Source organism: Lutjanus erythropterus, chromosome 14 (genome assembly GCF_056507025.1).
Source record: "Lutjanus erythropterus isolate fLutEry1 chromosome 14, fLutEry1.hap2, whole genome shotgun sequence".
In the NCBI taxonomy this organism is placed as follows: Eukaryota; Metazoa; Chordata; class Actinopteri; order Lutjaniformes; family Lutjanidae; genus Lutjanus; species Lutjanus erythropterus.
Window position 1 is genome coordinate 27561810 of NC_139330.1, and position 18300 is coordinate 27580109.

Genomic DNA, 18300 nt, shown 5'->3' on the forward strand with positions numbered 1-18300 from the left:
TTGAAGGTCATACCTTTGCAGTGAATTGGCTGGAAGCAAAACCATATAATAGTAATTTTTTCTAGATCTGGTTACCAAAAGGTGGTAAACTGGAATATTAGTTGAATATTCAATTTCATTAGCCAAGTTAACAGCTTAGTAGGAATACTGTCCTTTAAGGAATGAGGACAAAAAGTATTTTGTGCACGTAAACATAGTCACTGATACTCAAGATGACATGGATTACAGTTAGTGCAACACATGCATACCCCCTCCTGCACACTCTTTTAAACACACACAAAGAAAACAGTCTAATCAACACAAGACAAATGTGCTCTTATTATATACAGAGCGACATCAACACACACAAAGCAGAGGCAGTTTAGTAAGCTCCCAGCAGGCAGCTGAGTTCAGATACCATCTCACCTCTGCCAGGTGACTAAGTTATGCTTTGGGCACACATGGCCACGTATACTCATCACAGCAGGGGGAATGTCTTAGGAACACTGTCATTATAACATTCTGGCTGTAGTGCACATGTGTGATTGTGAGCACATGCATTTGCCTGTCTTCATGTGTGTTTCCACTCTCCCCCATCAAACCATGAACACACACATACACACTATATCCAGGGATTAATGGCAGATCTCTAAATAAGGCCAAATGGAGATGTGGATGGGAGGGAGCTAAGTGGTGTGAAGGGCCCAGCGGTGGCTGCCTCTTACCTTTTTGTTGTTTTCTTTAATATCCTGAGGATTGAGCGACTTGTAGTCTCTGGAAGAACAGTGGGGAGGGTCAGAGAGGAGGCAGCCAGAGAAAAAAAGAGGGAGAGAGAGAGAGAGACAGAGAGAGATAGTGGAGAAAGAGTTGTGTTTAAATATGCATCACATGTAATGGCATTAGAACTGTAACATGCAATTTCATAGCAGTGCAATCAACAGAACTAATAGAGTGGAAAATATGTAAAAATAACACACCGGAGTGCAAAAGCACACAAGCATAAACACACACACACACAGACACACACATGTACACGGAGCACGGTTTTGATAAATTATCTTCACGTCTGCTTTCTTGATGGGCCTGCAGGTTTTCCATATGTTGTACTTTTGAGAGTAAAAACATTAAATGCTCAACATTTAAGGAAACTCTCAGACACACAGACTGAATACTTAAAATGTTCACAAAGAAATATAAGCACTCGCACAAGAACAACTAGATAAGTGATGGCAGCAAACATGAGTCAGCAGGCTTAAGAAAGTAGACAACTGTCATCTTAATCAAACATACTGACAAATGATTGATATGAGTATGATCGACAGGTTAAAATTACAAATATGATACCAAGTTACTATAAGAGGCAAATGAGAACTCTCCATGAAACATGAATATATAAGACCTTCACCTGACTATTCTTTTGCATGTTCATTATTTAGATTGTTCAACAGTCTGGTTTCCATCCAAAAGTGATTTACTGGCTTTAAAGGTCCAGTGTGTAAGATTTACAGTGATTTATTGGCAGAATATTGCTGAAATGGAATATAAAATTCCAAAATATGTTTACATTAGTATATAATCAGCTGAAAAATAAAAAGGTCTGGAGAGCCAGCGATCTGCAGCTCTGACCCCTGCCTTAGAATGAGGCATTTATATCTACAGAGGGTGCAGGTCCTCTTCCATGAAGGCCGCCATATTGCACTGCCAAGATTTTACAGTAGCCCAGAATGGACAAACCAAGCACAGGCTCTAGATAGGGCTTTTTGTGTTCTTCTTTAGCTTCATAGGCACTGTAGTTTCTCCTACATCCTAGAAGAGTTTGAGGTGATTGGTATTCAGTTGTTTGCAATCTACAAGATGTCATTAAATCCAACACATTGGTCCTTTAATGGGTCAACAGTCTGGTTTCCCCAAACATTTGACTTGCTGGTCTTTGTTCTTGCCCTAACATTGAGAAAGAAACATTCTCTTAGTGTGTGTTTGTGTTTCATACATTATGTCGGGTCTGAAGTGGTGCAGCAGGGCGCAGAAGGCCAGACCATTCCTCCAGGAGGTCGTGAAGTTGGTGATCTTCACTCCACGGTAGTTCTTGGTGACCTCACGGCACCAGGCCAACAGAGACTGGCTGGCGTTGGGCTTCCCTCCCAGAACAGGGCTCGGGACGGGACTGGGCTGCAGGCAGAGAAGAGGGAAAGGAGAAGAGGAGGGAGGAGAAAATATTTTGTGTTAACTTATTTGAAAAATTGCACCTTAAAAGGCATAATATGCAACATTTTTATAACTGTATAGACTCATATAGACATTATCCCTTTCAATCATCACTTATGACCCACTAGCAGTGGGTACTGGTGGCTACATCTGCAGAGACCCGGCCCTCTGCCTATATTTCTTTCTGTTCTCTCTGCTCAGGACACTTAACCAACTCAAAATGTCGGCATTTGATGTCCTGGGAACAAGACTCAAATATCAGCTATCCTTCTGGTGCGCTTACGAACAGTTCTGATCCTACCGATTCTTCTTTTAGCAATTTGGAGTGCAGTGATGCAACATTTCATAAATGAAGACTGTTTTTTTTTAGTCACACTAGTTCAATCACTGTAAACATTTATATGAAGTAAACATTAATACTGAGTGAAAAAAAGCTTATATTTTTAAGATTGTCTACACTGCAACCCCTTTCCTCCGCATCTGAGCTGCTTCTATTATTTCTTTTTCAATAAAATGTTTTACTTAGCAACCTCCATCCATCCAATTAGCTTGCTTTACTGACATACAAAGAGCCCACACATGCACGTGCGCGCACGCATGCAGACACACGCCATAAAGAACGGTCATGCATAAAGCAGCGTATGACCGTGGATAATGTAAACATCTTATTAATTAGCTCCGCCTTTGAAGTCTTATCTGGCTCGAAAGCTTTCACCATTAGGAGCCTTCTCTCTCCCAGACTCCAAATCCCACAAATCCTTGGTGGCATGGAGACACTGGTCTTCCTCTGACGGCCAGCAGAACCAATGCTATTCTGATTATTTAGCTGGCTATTCACTAATCTGGTTATGGAGCGACAGATATGGGCTAATTCTCTCAGATCATTTTGGAGAGAAATGGCAAAAATGTCACTGCAATTTGATTAAATTCATTAGAGGCCAATGATCAAAAAGACTACAAAATGTGTTCAAAATCCAAGTGCATATTACTATTGTATCAAGACAATGACATCCACATATGAGTAATGAGATGGATTTCCTTAATTACACTGCACAATACTAAGAGGGTGTCTAAGTTTTATCAAGCTTAATTTGACTTTTAGAGAGCTTGATATTAAAACACAAAATAAGATTTCAATACTGGTAAATGAAAATTAAAAAAATATGTACAATGTAATTTTGGCATTTAATCTGCTTTACTGAACTCTGTAAAAGACTTTCTGTTTAGTTAATACGACTGTACACAGTACCAGACTCCAGATGCCAAGTCCTTCTTGTCGGATATTGGATTAGATGGCAAGAGCAATATGCAAACTTCGCCAGGTGATGTTTGAACTCCATGCACGAGGAGGTTATGCAAATCAAACCTTTACTTAACCTTTACAAGTGAAAAGTGAATGAGGACATGTTAGCTTTACACAGTCTGATATTGACCACCATAACAAGTTAACCTAGTTTTTAAAAGACACACAGTGAAGGCCTGGAGAAAACACAGCTCACTGCAATGTGACTGCTGTGAGTTTCAGCCCTGTAACAAGGCTTGTGGTGGCCAGCCAACCCCCTCTGTTGGCAGCTTTTTGCTACTGCAAGGACAGGAGAGGGAAAGAACTGATGGGAGCAAAGACAAAGTGGGGGAAGCAGTATTATAAGGTGATGGTGTGCAGACTTGAGCATGTTTAAGCCTTTTGCAGGTTATTCAGGGGCATAGAAAGAAAAGAAAATGAGACTTAAATTCATTTGAAAATTAAAAAGTGATGTAATAGATTGGCTTAATGATGAGATATGATAAAGCATGATAAGGCTTAATGCTGAAACCTAGAAGTGCGCAACCACACTCCTGAATTCCCATCCTATTTTTATTCAATTTTAAGATTGTCTGAGCCAAAACTTAACATCAAATTTGGAAAATCTAGAGCATATTAGGCTTGTCACAGGCTTAAAAGAATATGTTGTCTTTGTTGTTGAAAGATTTTAAGAGACAAAAAAATGATTGGTTTGTAATGTCAATAGTAATAAACAACACAGTGGCACTAAAGCAATCAGGTAGCTGTAGTCTATAAGCACCTGGATGACTCTTACTCTTCTATTGTTGTAGTTTAACCTGTGACCGTGAGCCTGGACCCTGCTGAGATGCCACAAGGGCCAAATCAGATGAAAGAGACTGGAGGCCATCTCTAATAGCAAGTCCTAACCTTTGCACCAGTGTGAGTGCGTGTGCCTGTGTATGTGAGTCATGCAGGCCCCTGCGGCAGTCTCAGTACAGGGAGACGGTAGCGGGAGCCTGAGGGGCGGACACTTGACATTTCCGGCTTTAAAAGAGGGCCTTAACCTTTCCCCACAGCTTCTCCAGACACGTTTTAGGCGGCCTCGACAATGCCTGCGTGCCACTCAAACAAGCAGAGAGGAAAAAAAGTAGAAGAGAAAGAAAGAGATAAAAAGTCATAAAGTCAATACCGATTACAACACGGCTGCCATTACTGTATGTGGATGAGGAGAGGTCACTGTAAACAAGATATTGTTTTTTGAACATATCAAATCATTTTAATTTACTTAACATGACACTGACTAATCTAAAGAAACATCACAAACATCTAACTAAAAGATATAAACTTCTCTACAATTTCCACAAACAAACAAATACACCTTTTGGTCAACTGAACTAAACTTGTTTCTCCAGTTGTCCTCTGCTTTTGCCACCTTTTGTGTGTGTGTCTGTAGAGTTTCAGTGCAGAGTGGTCTTCCTCCAGGCCTTCCCTTTCTGCTTTTTAAAGTGACGGTTGAAAGTAGCTGTCTAATTTGAGCGCTCTAATTACCTTGGATTAGAGACCAGGTGCTATTAAAGCAATTAGACACACAGCACACTCCACTGCCGCACATCCCTGCACCCTAGCCGGCGGAAAACACACACACACTCACACAGATATACACACCTGTGTGACACAGGCAGTGGGAAAAAATACATACATTAGCCATTGGGACACAGACTTTACTTAACAGCATAATTTACACTTTAAAAAGGTATGATGGTGTGTTAGTGAAAACTTAATAGTCAACTAATCAACCTTAGGTGCTTAAAAAAAATCTCTGTTAGACCAAGCAAATAAGCCATGTCAAAAATACATACGTGTCAATGAGAGGGACTCGTTTCTTCATTCCTGTCAAACCAGTTTTTAAAAGCGTCACAGAGTTCATCCCAGTGACAGCAGCACGTGACTAGCAGTGATCCCACGCTCATCGCAACTAAACTCAATGTAATTTTCTCAATCGGCAGTCCAGACTGTTTCATTACGGATTTTTCCAGATAAAGGTTTACAAATGCATCTACGCACTCAAGCTTTCATATCCATCATATATTGAACAAATATCATATCTTCTTTTACAGGAACTGGCTGCATTTCCTTAAGACACAAACACGGGAGGAGTGAAATTTTCATGAGGAGCAGAAATGCACCCTGACTTATCAAACGGTTTGCTGTCTTGCCTAAAGGAAGGTGTGCACATATATGTATTGTGTATGTCCGTGTGTGTTTGTCTTTTATCTGTCTGTGTGAATGTCACTGGATGTGTGTGTGTGTGTGTGTGTGTGTGTGTGTGTGTGTGTGTGTGTGTGTGTGTGTGTATGTGTGTGTGTGTGTGTGTATAACACTGACACTGCCATGTAGCTAGCTCGGCTCGAGGGTAGGATTAGCGGAGAGCATTGCCTCGGCCCACAAACATTCCATATTAAAAAATGAAAAGGCAACCTTCATTACTATCAGTGGCACATAACCTCCCCTCTTCCTCCTCCTCTGCTACTATTATACGCAGCCCTAACAGCCTGGGCGAAAAATACAAGCCACTGACAAGCGATTCCATTATTCCTGATGCCTCAGTGTCAACAACATACATCCGACGGGGCAAAGAAAGAAAAAAAAAATGGAAGAAGGGAAAAGGATGTGAGAGAGAAAGAAGGGGGGTTAAGCTCACTACAATGCCTGAATGACAAGATAGGAGCAAACCTGGGAATGGAAGCATCCAGGTTCCTGTTGGTGCTGGTGTCAGGAGGAGGATTTTTGGTGTCAGCAATGTGATTTTGGCAGGGCGGGATGTGATTCGAGATCATGGGTAAAGCGGATGAACCATGATATGGAAAATTAGAAAATTGTCACAGGTTGATCTTTGGACCTAAGCAAAAGAACAATTCTGCAGCGAGGTTGGCAATTGTTGATTTTAGATTCAGGCAATATGCCAGTATCTACTGTACTGTATAAGAGCAGAAGTAATTTAAAATACGTTCTTTAACAACTTAGCAAACATCCACTGGTGTACCGTGAGTGGCGCAGTACTATAACTAACAGTACACCCTTCTTCATGGCAAGCATGGTGTAGCGAACATAGGTTGAGTTAAAACATTCAAAAGCTAAAATGACTTTGTAGAATGCTGTTAATTAAAACAATGAATTAGTGTCCAACCAATGTATCGGTCAATCAATATTATTGGCCTGATACTGTCCTATTACAGCTATATTGAAAACTTTATGAAAACTTTCTTATTTAACAAAACATAAGTAAGATTGTTTTTATTTGTTAGCTTCATAGGCAACATTCAGTGTATATCTGATCCTTTTTTTTTCAAAATTCAGGTTTAAAATGTACACATATTTTGCTCTATTTGTGTTTTTTTTCAGTTATAGTTAAAGTTAACTGTTCCAGTGTCCTGACATAATTTTTGAATGATTAAGTTTATTGTTAAACTAAACATGTCTTTGTAGTGTTAGCCACTTTTGAGGGATCATTGAAAAAAAATGTTAATGCATATATTCTATATTCTGCATATTAAAAACTGTATGAAGAATATCAGCTGCTATTATAAATATCAGATTTTTTCTGTAATACCAGCAGTGGCCTGATAAATCCAGTATTGATTGGGCCTTATAATTACTCTTAATGGTTTATTAAGAAAAAGGGGAAGAAAGTTTTAAGCAAGGCCTTGCTGGGTTTTTTTGTATTACATATCAAAACTCTAACTACTTTTAATTTCTAAGGTATTAAAAAACATTATTAACACATTGTGTTACTGTTACTTGAGTTGTAAAACGGACACTTGCATCATGGTTACAAACTCTGGGTTGATATATGTTAACCAGACTACAACAGGCTCACCCTGTTTGTCTAAATGAAGAAGGACAAATGTAAACAAAGTTACATTGTTGTATACATTTACAATTAAATGACTAAAGACTATGGAGGCCATTAAAACTGGCCCTTCAGAGTCATAAAAAAGATACAAGTGAAACGCTTTAAGTGGCAGCTTTGTCTCTCCCTCTGGGGCATGACGCTTCAATGGAAACTTAACTGCCCTCAACCCAATGACATAAACCCACGACTCTGTGGAAAGAAAAGAGCTTCCGTGTCTCTCCAATCTCACTTCCATGGCTTCAAAGCAGTGTCAGAGAGTGTCAGATTTGAGGAGGTGTTGAATCTCATACTCTTTAAAACTTGTAATCCGCTCAAGGAGCCTACGGCAAAAAAAAAAAAAAAAAAGTCCATGCACACATACACACACGAACACGCACACATTGCAAAGCACACACAAACACGCAGACTCACTTCAAATGACAACAGGGTCTACAGAGTAAGGCTACACATACTGTATACACACTCATATTCTAATGTACTGATACTGAACAGCAGGCATATGCACACAGGCTTTGAAGTGACAGCATACATCCACACTTAGGGATTGATACGGTTTAGAAACACTCAACTCTTTTCCAAGATATTCACACACACTTGAAAAACATTAATACCTGTTCACATTTAAGAGGATAGAGGTTAGTGAACTTAAGTGGCCTGTCCATCCTGCTGAGCGCTCATCTGATTGGCTGGGCTCCAACTATCAACATACGCAATTACTTAATTACGCATTCAATCAAAACAAGCAATTTGTTTAATCTGGGCTTTCTACGTCCAATGTCTTCACATTAAAAAAAGACAGAGTGAAAGAGAAAAATGATCACCTCGCGTCATCTTACCCATGAAATTATGCTTCGGATTTCAAACGTTGCCCGCATTAGAGCGGAGGGGAGGGAGCAAAGTCCAATCAAAAGTTCAATTATGTAAATGGAGATGTGGAGTGGATGGAACAATAGGGAAAAGGGGGGAGGACAAAAGGCTGGAGCAGCAGAGGAGAGCGAATGTAGCGTGAAAAATAATACACATTAACATACAAAGGAAATATCGCATTACTGTTGTAATCACACCGAGGAGGGGCTCCTTCCAAAGAGAGCCGTGAGAGAAAGTGTGTGTGTGCACGTATGTGTGACTGTGCATGTAGACACTGTTCAGTTAAGTCAGGCTTCATTTTGTGTGAGTGAACAGGTGGAGAGAAAGTGATAACCCGTTACACCTGAGAGCTTGCAAGGAAGCTGAATATATGACACTGAACCTGCTGCTTTTGAGCAAGGCACTCAGCTGCCCTCCACGCAGCCAGATAATATTTGTCTGTTCCACAATTTTTTAAACAAATCTTTGTGCAAATATCACAAAATAGGAAAATATGTAAATACATTCATCATGATGGTGATGGGGGGTGGGGGGGTTGCTAGTGATTTGCTCAGAAGCAGATATGCTTCCCATCTCGCAGTCAACCTGCAGGCCAAGAGAGAGGGCCTTTCGGCAGTTGGCTACTGAGATGTAAAATGCAAAAATCAGGAAAAGCGGTTTCCTTTTCCAGGACCATTTTGCTTCCAAGGCCTATTCTGCTCCAAAGGCATAACCATGCAAAGCAGCAAAAAAGAGAAAAAAGGAGAACAGGAGAGGACAGTCAAAGCTTTGAAATTGAAATAAAAACCATTCACTGAAAAAAAAAAAAAAAAACATCATGAAATAACAGTTTGGAGGAGGCAGCAGACAAACGAGTGACTGTGCCAGCTTGCAGTGTGCCCACCCGCCTGCTTGCTCGCCTAACGTGTAACACAGGGGCATAATGCGGTGTAAGCGCTGGCTTTAGCTTGTCATGGAAACGGCAGTAGCATTACCCACACTCACGCCTCTGCAAATTAGCTTTGGCTGGGGGGGAAAAAAAAAAGACACGCAGGGTGGGTAGGTTTGAGATTGAGCTTGAGAAGCTGTGTGTGCTGTAAAGGGGAGGGGTGCTGGGGATCGATGGTATGGAAGCTGGAATCCAGTTAGAAACAAAACAAGACAACATCTCTGATGGTACTGATGGTGAGTTCACCTCCATCTTTTCCTTCATATGAGTTACACACATCCAGCAGAAGAGATTACAAAACGCTTCTGGGTCAGTCTTTCTCCTCCTCATCCACTACTCTCAACATTACTGTAGGTCTCAACCACCTTTTGTCATCAGTTCTGAGTCAGAGTTCAGAGACGAGGCTTGCCAGAGGAGCTATGAGTGAGGATGCACAGTGACATATAGAAGAGGTGTGATCAGGACACCATTAAACCTTTTGCAGAAATGATCAAGTTTCGTATGGGTTTACTTGGTTGGTTCCTGCATACGAAATATTGACTGTCAGGTCAACTGTGCTCTTTGTTGTTTTCATTAAGCCCAATTAATACTTCACACTTTGACCACATGATGCCTTCTAACAATATTCATAGTGTTGATCATAACTAGACTGACCAATGTGAATGTGTACATATTGTGAAGTTACATACTATTGCCCAAGTAAAAGAACTTGCCTTGAAATCATGAATATGAATCCAAAGGCCTCCCATCTCTTCCCTCCTCCTCCACCTCTTCATCTTCCTCTGATAAATAAATAAGCTTTGGGAGAACGAAGAGAAGGAGGAAGAGAAGGGGGGAGGTGGCGCTTATAAATCTATAACGTATTAATCTCCTTTAACTGCCATGTTCAACAAACAAATTAGAGGTGCAATGGATTCAGAGATCAGCCGTGCCGATAACACCGCCATTTATCAATTAATCTAAGCCTGGGCAGGGAAAACTCATTAAGGAGGCCACTTTAGGAATTATGTTCCGCAGGTAAAGAGGCTGACTCTGTGTGTGTGCATGTACGAGGTGTGTGTGTGTATGTGGGGGGGGTCTTGACACAGCAGTTGTGCAACCCCCCCACTGCAGACTGCCATTGTCCAGCTCTGTGTGGGCTCCAAAGTGATGAGAGGGGTGATAGCACAGCCAATTAAAATGAACATAATTACAAAGTCACCCCTTTGACTCCTGATCAGAATACACATGCATCAACACACACGTACTGATGGAGGACGGGTGTGGCGGGGGAAACTCTACACACACAGGCAGAGAAAAAGAGGGAGGAGGATGACAAGAGCATCAAGGAGGAGGAAGAGGAGGTATCGATAAAGAAAGTAAAGAGACAGAAGAGAACATGTGAATAACTGAGGGAGTAGTTTATGGTTCATCACTCATGCTTTCAAGTAGGTTCTCATATTTAGCAGAGAAGGACACCAGGTGATCACATGGTCACCACTTTGAGACATGGTGGTACATGGTGGGTGGTGGTAGAGTTATTGACCTGGTCTAATGCTCCATCAAACCTTAATTTACAGATCATCTAATACTACACTGTTTGGCCCAAGAAGTTCCTCTTTTTTGTGGTGGTATTTCGTATGTTAACATTCTACCATCAGTCTGCAGTTGGCAAAGGATGACAGGAATTCAGTCATCAGATTTTGAGACATTTTGTCAGCACTAAATTTTCTGAGAAATGGAACATTTTACATGCTGATGCTACAAGAGGAAAGTTATGGCATCACCAAAGACATTAGGATTAATATTCCTAAATGTCTGCCTATGAGTCCCAACATTTTTCGGTGTGGACTAGTTTTGGATCAACAAATGAAATCACCATTTGGGCAAAAAATGAGTGATGTGTTTTGCTGTTAAGGTGACTACAAATTAGTAGAGCTGCAACATTTAGTCGATTAATCAACTAGTTGTCAACTATTAAATGACTATATTATTACATGATATATTGTAATTTTTATATTATTTCATTATCAGAGATTCAAACTTTTGAGACTTGATTAATCTTTGAGTGTTTTCTTTCTGTTTTTTTTTTTTTTTTTTTTTTTAAAGGTCCATATTCTCTAATTAAACTTTTTAGGCCTTTTATCAAAATAAACTGAAAAGACATTTGAGAACCCTCACCCACAGCAATCAACATTTTTCACCATTTTCTGACATTTTATTGACCCAACAACTTATCAATAAAACAAGACAAATGAATGAAAGATTTATTGATAATGAAAATAACTGTTGTTTGCAGCCCTAGAAATGAGTGTTATAGCAGAATAGTCTCAAATACAGAGTAGAAGCTAACCAATGTTAGGTACTAACTGGGCTCAAATTTGCCGCATTCCAACAATATTCCAGTAGGAGGACATTCTGTGTGTGAGCTCGCTGTATGCATGTTTGTACTGTATGTATGTTCTGATTACATTATGATCAAGGACTGCATGATCAAATCTTGTTGAGGTCAACTAAGCTCCTATGAGAGTGCTCAATTAAAAGCTAAGGGAATGATCCCACTCAGCGATCAGTGAGTTAAGCACTGAAAATGCCACTTAGTATTTCATATAGCACATAAGAGCACACACCTGCATACCATAACAGTCCTAAAGAGGGGGTGCTGGAGGGCTTTATACAGAGGCAATTAAAGCCTTATCATTTCTACACTCGCTCTCCTTTTCTCAAACACAGACACATGAGTGCACATGTGTGTACGCGCTCACACACACACACTTAAACACACGCACACAATTTGAAAGACAAATCACTCAGACTAATTCATAAGGTACTTCTAAGGTCCTTTTTAAATTATGGAGAACGGTTGGTTTAATTCAATTAAAATGTAGCAGGGGCCACTTAAGGATGACGGGAGTAAGGTATGGCATGACTAAGTGAGCGTAGCTCTCGAGAAAGTGCGGGGGGTCTTAGACCTTCTGGGGGTTGAAGGAGTTTTCAAGTGCATGGACTTGTATCTCCTCACCCGAAGCCCCCTTAAACCTCACCCCAAAACCCTGGATCCTTGTGGGTTTAAGCCCACACACACCTGGAGGACTGGGGGCAGATTAAAACCAGATTAAGATAAAGTTACCCCTTCTTCGGCCGCTATGTCATTCAAACCCCTGGCCTCTATGACCACTGGATAGAAGGACACACAAGACAAAAAGGTTTGGTTCATTCACATATATACACACACACAGGCACGCACACATAAAGGACTTTCTGGTCATCCTCATAAGCCCTATTAGTCTGCTATAGAGCCTCTCATAGCAGACATCAATCATGGAGGGATTAGTCAATTCCCTCTCTAAATGAGTGGCGAGGGAAACTTCCCTTCAACTCTAAAGCAGGTCTCTCTCTCTTTCAGAGATTACACAGCGATTTGTTTTCATTTTGTTCCATCTTCATCGTTTTCTGTTTGACTTGCTTTTCATTTCTCTCTCTCTTGCTCTGCGTCTCCCTCGTTCTCTCCTGCTTGCAGCTTGTGAGGTAATCCTTGGCAGATAAAACTAAGGAGGACTTACCAAAGGCAGATTACAAGCGGCGCTTTGCGGAAGGCCCTTTTACACCAGTCGGCGCGGGTATTGAGGAGAGTGAGCTCTTCGCAGTGCTTAACTTGTGAACTCGACATGCACCCAACAGAGGAAGAGGTGGAAAAATGATAGCCGCATTACAGTAACTGGATCAAAATATATCCCTCACAAACACACACAAGACTGCACATTAGTACACACAACAAATGTGCTTCTTCTTTCATGGCGACCGTATATAAAATTGAATTTCGAATAGTCCTTGAACACACGGACATTAGAGTTTTATCTATTCACTTAACACGATTAAACATACCAATGTCTGCCCTGTGAGACTTCAAGATCAACAATGTGTATCAAGCCAAAACTCCTGTTAGTCTCAAGAGTTAATTGATTCAAATATTTGGGTATTTGTTTGGTTTGGCACATGTCCAGTTCTTATCCACAACAGGCAAACCTAAAACTGACTCTTAAGCCCCATTTACACTGGAAACAAACATACCGACACCCAGTAACATCTGGCTTTTGTCTTCACTGGTAAAAGGTACAATCAGCATTCAGTCCTTTGTCAAATGATAGGTATTTATCAGCTCCAGCTCTGATGGCCAGTGATGGCAACTTGACATCCACGTGGCCACACTAATTTTTGCCCCTTTTCGGCAGAGGCAATATAGTCTTGCTGCTTATGTCGGTAAATTCTGTAACTATTTTGCTCCTTTTCCATACACATGCTACTGGTTTAGCTCAGTGCATCAGCCAAGCACACTTTGCATCCATTTGCAGATGTGTATTAAACTGAAATGCACTTGTCTTAAGTCGAGTGTTTGTGAAACAGTGGATAAACATCCTTCACAGCATTCTTCACAGTAAAGGTCAGTCAGTCCCAATTATTTTGTTATCTAAAAACTTTTATTTTGAAGCAATAAAATTAGGAAATGCAGTGTTTTCATTCGCATTAATCTATCACCGCTACCCCCTACCGGGCTGAAAGCAAACATGAAACAGTAAATTAAGCCAGACACCTGAAAGCACAAACAACGACACAAGAGAGAAACTAAACTTAAAATCCCAAAGATTCAGTTAAAAACAGCTTTTTCAATGCTATCCAGCATTTAAAAATCCCACATATATACACACTAATTTCAGTGTAAAAACAGTATTTCACAACTAGACTCAGAACATTCCCTTATACTTTTTCAACTTTATGTTTGAGAGGGGATCCAAATAGTTGAGATCAGTAGTCAGTAATGCCTTATACCTTCCTACCTAACTTGATGACAGCGATGCCCTGCAGCACGAAACAACAGGAAGCTCAATGAGTGGACCTAAACTGCATGACAGAAGAAACTGGGTCTCCTCTCTCCCACAAGATCCAATGACAGACCACTCAGAGACCGCAAGTAAGAGATGGGGAGGGGTCCACACTAGGAAAAGGCAGACATTGAGAAGTACTGACTTAGCCTTATGCCTCTCAAGGATTATTCTCCTAATATTACACAGCTTATGGAAAGGCCAATGTGGCCAAGAGGAGTCTTCAATGCCTTAGTCTCAGAAATGGACCGCCATGATGTTTTCCCTGTGAATATTGATTCCAGGTTCTGAAATTTAAGAGACAATGTTCTCTTTTGATCCTTAACTTTAACCCTACAACATACAGAAGCAATACAAATAACACTGGAATTATTGGAGGGAGGGGATACTATTTAGCCATGTCTGATATTTACTTTTAAGTTACATTTTAAATGAACCTTGATCAGCAAGAAAGTGTTCAGTGTTTTCTCAACAATGAACTATGAACATTATCACAAGCAACAAACACTAACACTCACATTAGTGTCTTGAGAAATGTGCTTGCAAATATAGGAGAATGTACGATTAATTAATTCTTCATCCTTTCTTTTAAAACAAGCAAAGAGAATTGACAAGTCTTGCTCTAGTACAGGACACCCATCATATTCAAATTCAAAATATTGAAAAATATTTAGCATAGGAAGTAACATAGAAAATGTATTTAACCATTGATTAAAAGCATTAGGCCATTCTTTACATCCCACATCTGAGACTATTCGTTAAAGATATGTCAAAGTTATCAGAGAAGATGGAATAACTTTGGACTGGATATAATGATAACAAGATGAGAGACCTTGGAGCGGGCAAAGATCGTAAGACCGGAGATGACTGTCCTTGTCTCTTGGGCTCCCCTCTGTCCTCCAAAAACATCCCTCAGTCGTCACGTCAACCTCAGTAACACTTCACTGCACGGATGTGGTCCTCTCCTGCCGCGAACCCCGGTGAAAGCTAATTAAGAAATATCGCAGCCTTCTGCGAACTCAATTAAATAATGTTAATTTATTCTAATTTCAATTTGGAGGTAGTCTGAACTGAAGGGGGGGCTGTGAAAACAAAGTCTGGGAGAGGAAGGAGAGCTCTGGCCTCTGCCTCCCCCTGGCACAGGAGCTCTCACAACCTGCAAAACTCTATTTAATTTGAACCCTTTGATTAACATAAGTAATCACACAAGCCCTTCAACTGAAGGGGAGAAAGACAACATACCTCTAGTGTTGGTTCACTTTCTCACCTCTGGAAAGAAGAAGTGTGTGTAAAGAGGAAAGGGAAATAAGAGGGAAAAGCGGTTAAGACACCATGTTAGATTATGATTAAGATTATATATATTTTTTTTTTTATTACAGTTTGTACTATGAGACATATATGGAATTAGATAATATTATCAGGGTACTGTAAAGCCACAGAAAAAAACTAATTAACTAAACACTAATATATGTAAAATGTGTATATGCTTATGTACAGAAAAGTCTTGCAAACCCAAAATATATTTACACATTAAGTGCCAGCAACTAAAGTTGAAGATGCCCTACTCTTTCAAAGATTCTTTGAGTAAATATTAAGATAATATAACTTTTTTGCTCAAACTTTTGCCCACAGACATATGCCAGCTTCCAACTTTTCTTTATATGAAAATAAGGCAAATAATTCATGAAGCGGAAACTTGATGAAAATCCAAAGATCAGAGCATCTAAGTGTAGAGCGGGCTGACTATGGAATAGAGATGGAGATGAAACAAAAGGAGGAGCAGGGGATCACTGAATTACTGGGAGGGGTGAAATCAGCCCCAGGGAAAAGAGATGGACTGAATCAGACCAGACAGAGCTCGCAACCCGCCCAACAGGAACTCTCTCTGTTCATTTACATTAATCCCACAGACGTTTCCATCCTTCCAGCTCCTTCACAGATGGTAAACTTAAACTTGACGTCTTTGAGGATCTATATCTCCCAGACAGGACAATGGACAGACACGTTGGCATGGGAGACATGAAGCATCAAATGAGAGACTTAAGTGCCACTTTAACCAACCTGAAGACAGATTTAAGATACTAACAAAAACAACTTAGAGGTAACTAACATACTGTATGTACAGTATATTAAATAGAGTTCAACATTAACCATGACCCAATGGCCTGTGGTCACGAAATATTCTATGTAGATGACTCCCAGTTTCATCCCCATACTGTGAGCCTTCATCAACATCCTGATTCCTTTGTGCCTTTAGTTCATCATTCTATGTAAACAGCAAACAGTACTCGTCACTTACTAGCATTGTTGGGGTTACTGAAGTGTGGGTTTAATAAGCCAACTCAAACTGCTAACATTATCCTTGCAGAAGAACCAGAAACACAAAAGACCAATTATAAAACAAACAGCAACAAAATTATGGAGTGAATGGAAACAGGAGTTTAAGTGGCCAAGCATTTAAATGTGCTAGCACACTTAACGAGGTAATATACAGCGGATGTGTGCCACACATTTCCTTAACTAGTCAAGAAGTCTAGCTCGTTTTTTCAATCAGAAATAATGCCTTCAGCAAACACCACATCACAACTCGTGGGACAAAGTGGACAACACAATCATCACAGTTAAGACAGGTTTTGTTAAATTGTGTTAAACTGCCTTTTTTGCTATCGTTTCTACATACATTTACATTTGAGACCACCAAATTTAGAGGCTTGGTGGCCCATGGGGCCAGTGCTTAAAAAATATTAGCTTGTATCTCTGTTAAAAGAAGAAAGTGACATTTGAAGCATTTCATCAAGCACAGAAGTCTGCTTATGAGTCAAGGTAAATACATGCATTACCTTCTCTTTATAGCCACCACCAAAGATCGAGCCAGAGAAGGCCTCTCCCTTCACTTCCTTTGGTCAAGCTGCCAACTGTAAAATGTTGCAGCCATACTAGAGCACTCTGAGTCCATTTTTGCAACAATAAAAAAAAAAACAGAATGCAGATGCTCAGCCTTATTCATTGCAAACATCCTCATTTAAGCCAGACCTAGTGTGAAATATGCGGATATGAGGTCCCAGTGGGACTTACTGTCACCTGGTATTGTCAGGTGGAGGCCAACATGAAGAGAAGAAGAAACACATACACAAGTGCCTCATTGCATTAATTGTATGCGCTCTACAATATCTGCTGGGTTGCGCAAGGACCTACAGCCTGCTCTGCATCATGGACAAGAAAACATGTGGAACCTCTGTAGATACTGCATGTTGTACATCTACATTTACATGTCTATCTACTGATCCTGCATGCTAAATGTAAATTTGCTAAGCTTTGTTTTCACAGGTTCCCTATGGATGGTCTCAAGATGGAAAAACCCCAGCAACCGGTATCCTGCATCTTTCAATAAATGCATTTGAGTTGCTCAATATTGCAATCTTATTCTGACTATAAACTGTCAGTGTTTGACTGGCAAAAATCCAGAGCTGTGAGCTCTTGTGAGAGCTTAATGTAAATCAATCCATATGTGTAATACCTGTGTATAGAGTAAGTGGGTGTACACCATATGTCTTGCAGATGTCCTGATTTTTCACAGGCTGGAATTGAAGTGGATGGGTTTAATGCAATGACAAGGAGGCTAAAAGTACATCTACGATAAAGTTTAATGATAAATCTCTCCAAGTGAATTGATACATGACAAGAAATTGCGGTATTGCACGTTTCCTTTTGCTGATATCAAAAAGCGGAATTTTGGTATTGTGACAATGTTCTGACACTATTCATATTTAGTACATAATGAATTGGTATTTTAGTGGCTCACATCATCATTTCTCCATGATCAAATTTCCCTTCACCATATCCTCCTTCTCTACTGCTTTCCTTATCTTGAGACAAAACTCATGGTATTTTTCTTCTTTTAGCTTTTTTTTCTATTCCTATCTTTTAAATTTCAGTAGATGATCACAGGAATATTAGTTGAGCACTAACGCTCTGACCCTTAAGCTCGTCACTATTTGTTGGGTGCAACTATTGTGATCAAGCAGCCCAAGCTTGTTCAACCACTGCACTTATGTTAGCTTTGTACTGACTGAATACTGAATGTGTAAAATGTAAATGTGATACAAGGCATGCTAATCTCTTCTCTTTGGCTAAGCAAAGACGAGATTTCGTTTAAGAACATGTGTATGAGACATTTCACAGCCTTCAGGGTAGGTTGTAAATGAATAACTGAACAGGGTGTCTTTCAATATATCAGTTTCTATTCACATTGTGAGATTAGACCTCGATGTCTGCATTTGCGTTT

At 40.1% G+C, this 18300-nt stretch overlaps 1 protein-coding gene across 6 annotated transcripts in view; it reads right to left on the bottom strand.

Annotated features, from left to right (window-relative positions):
* Positions 1–18300, bottom strand: part of ehbp1 (EH domain binding protein 1) — a 174772-nt gene that overhangs the window by 88004 nt on the left and 68468 nt on the right. For all 6 annotated transcript variants that reach the window (XM_084735308.1, XM_084735307.1, XM_084735309.1 and 3 more), the window contains 2 exons: positions 1970–2148; positions 705–753 (listed from right to left, as the gene is read on the bottom strand). In XM_084735308.1, coding sequence (XP_084591434.1) covers positions 705–753; positions 1970–2148 — 228 coding nt within the window. The remainder of the gene's footprint in view (positions 1–704; positions 754–1969; positions 2149–18300) is intronic.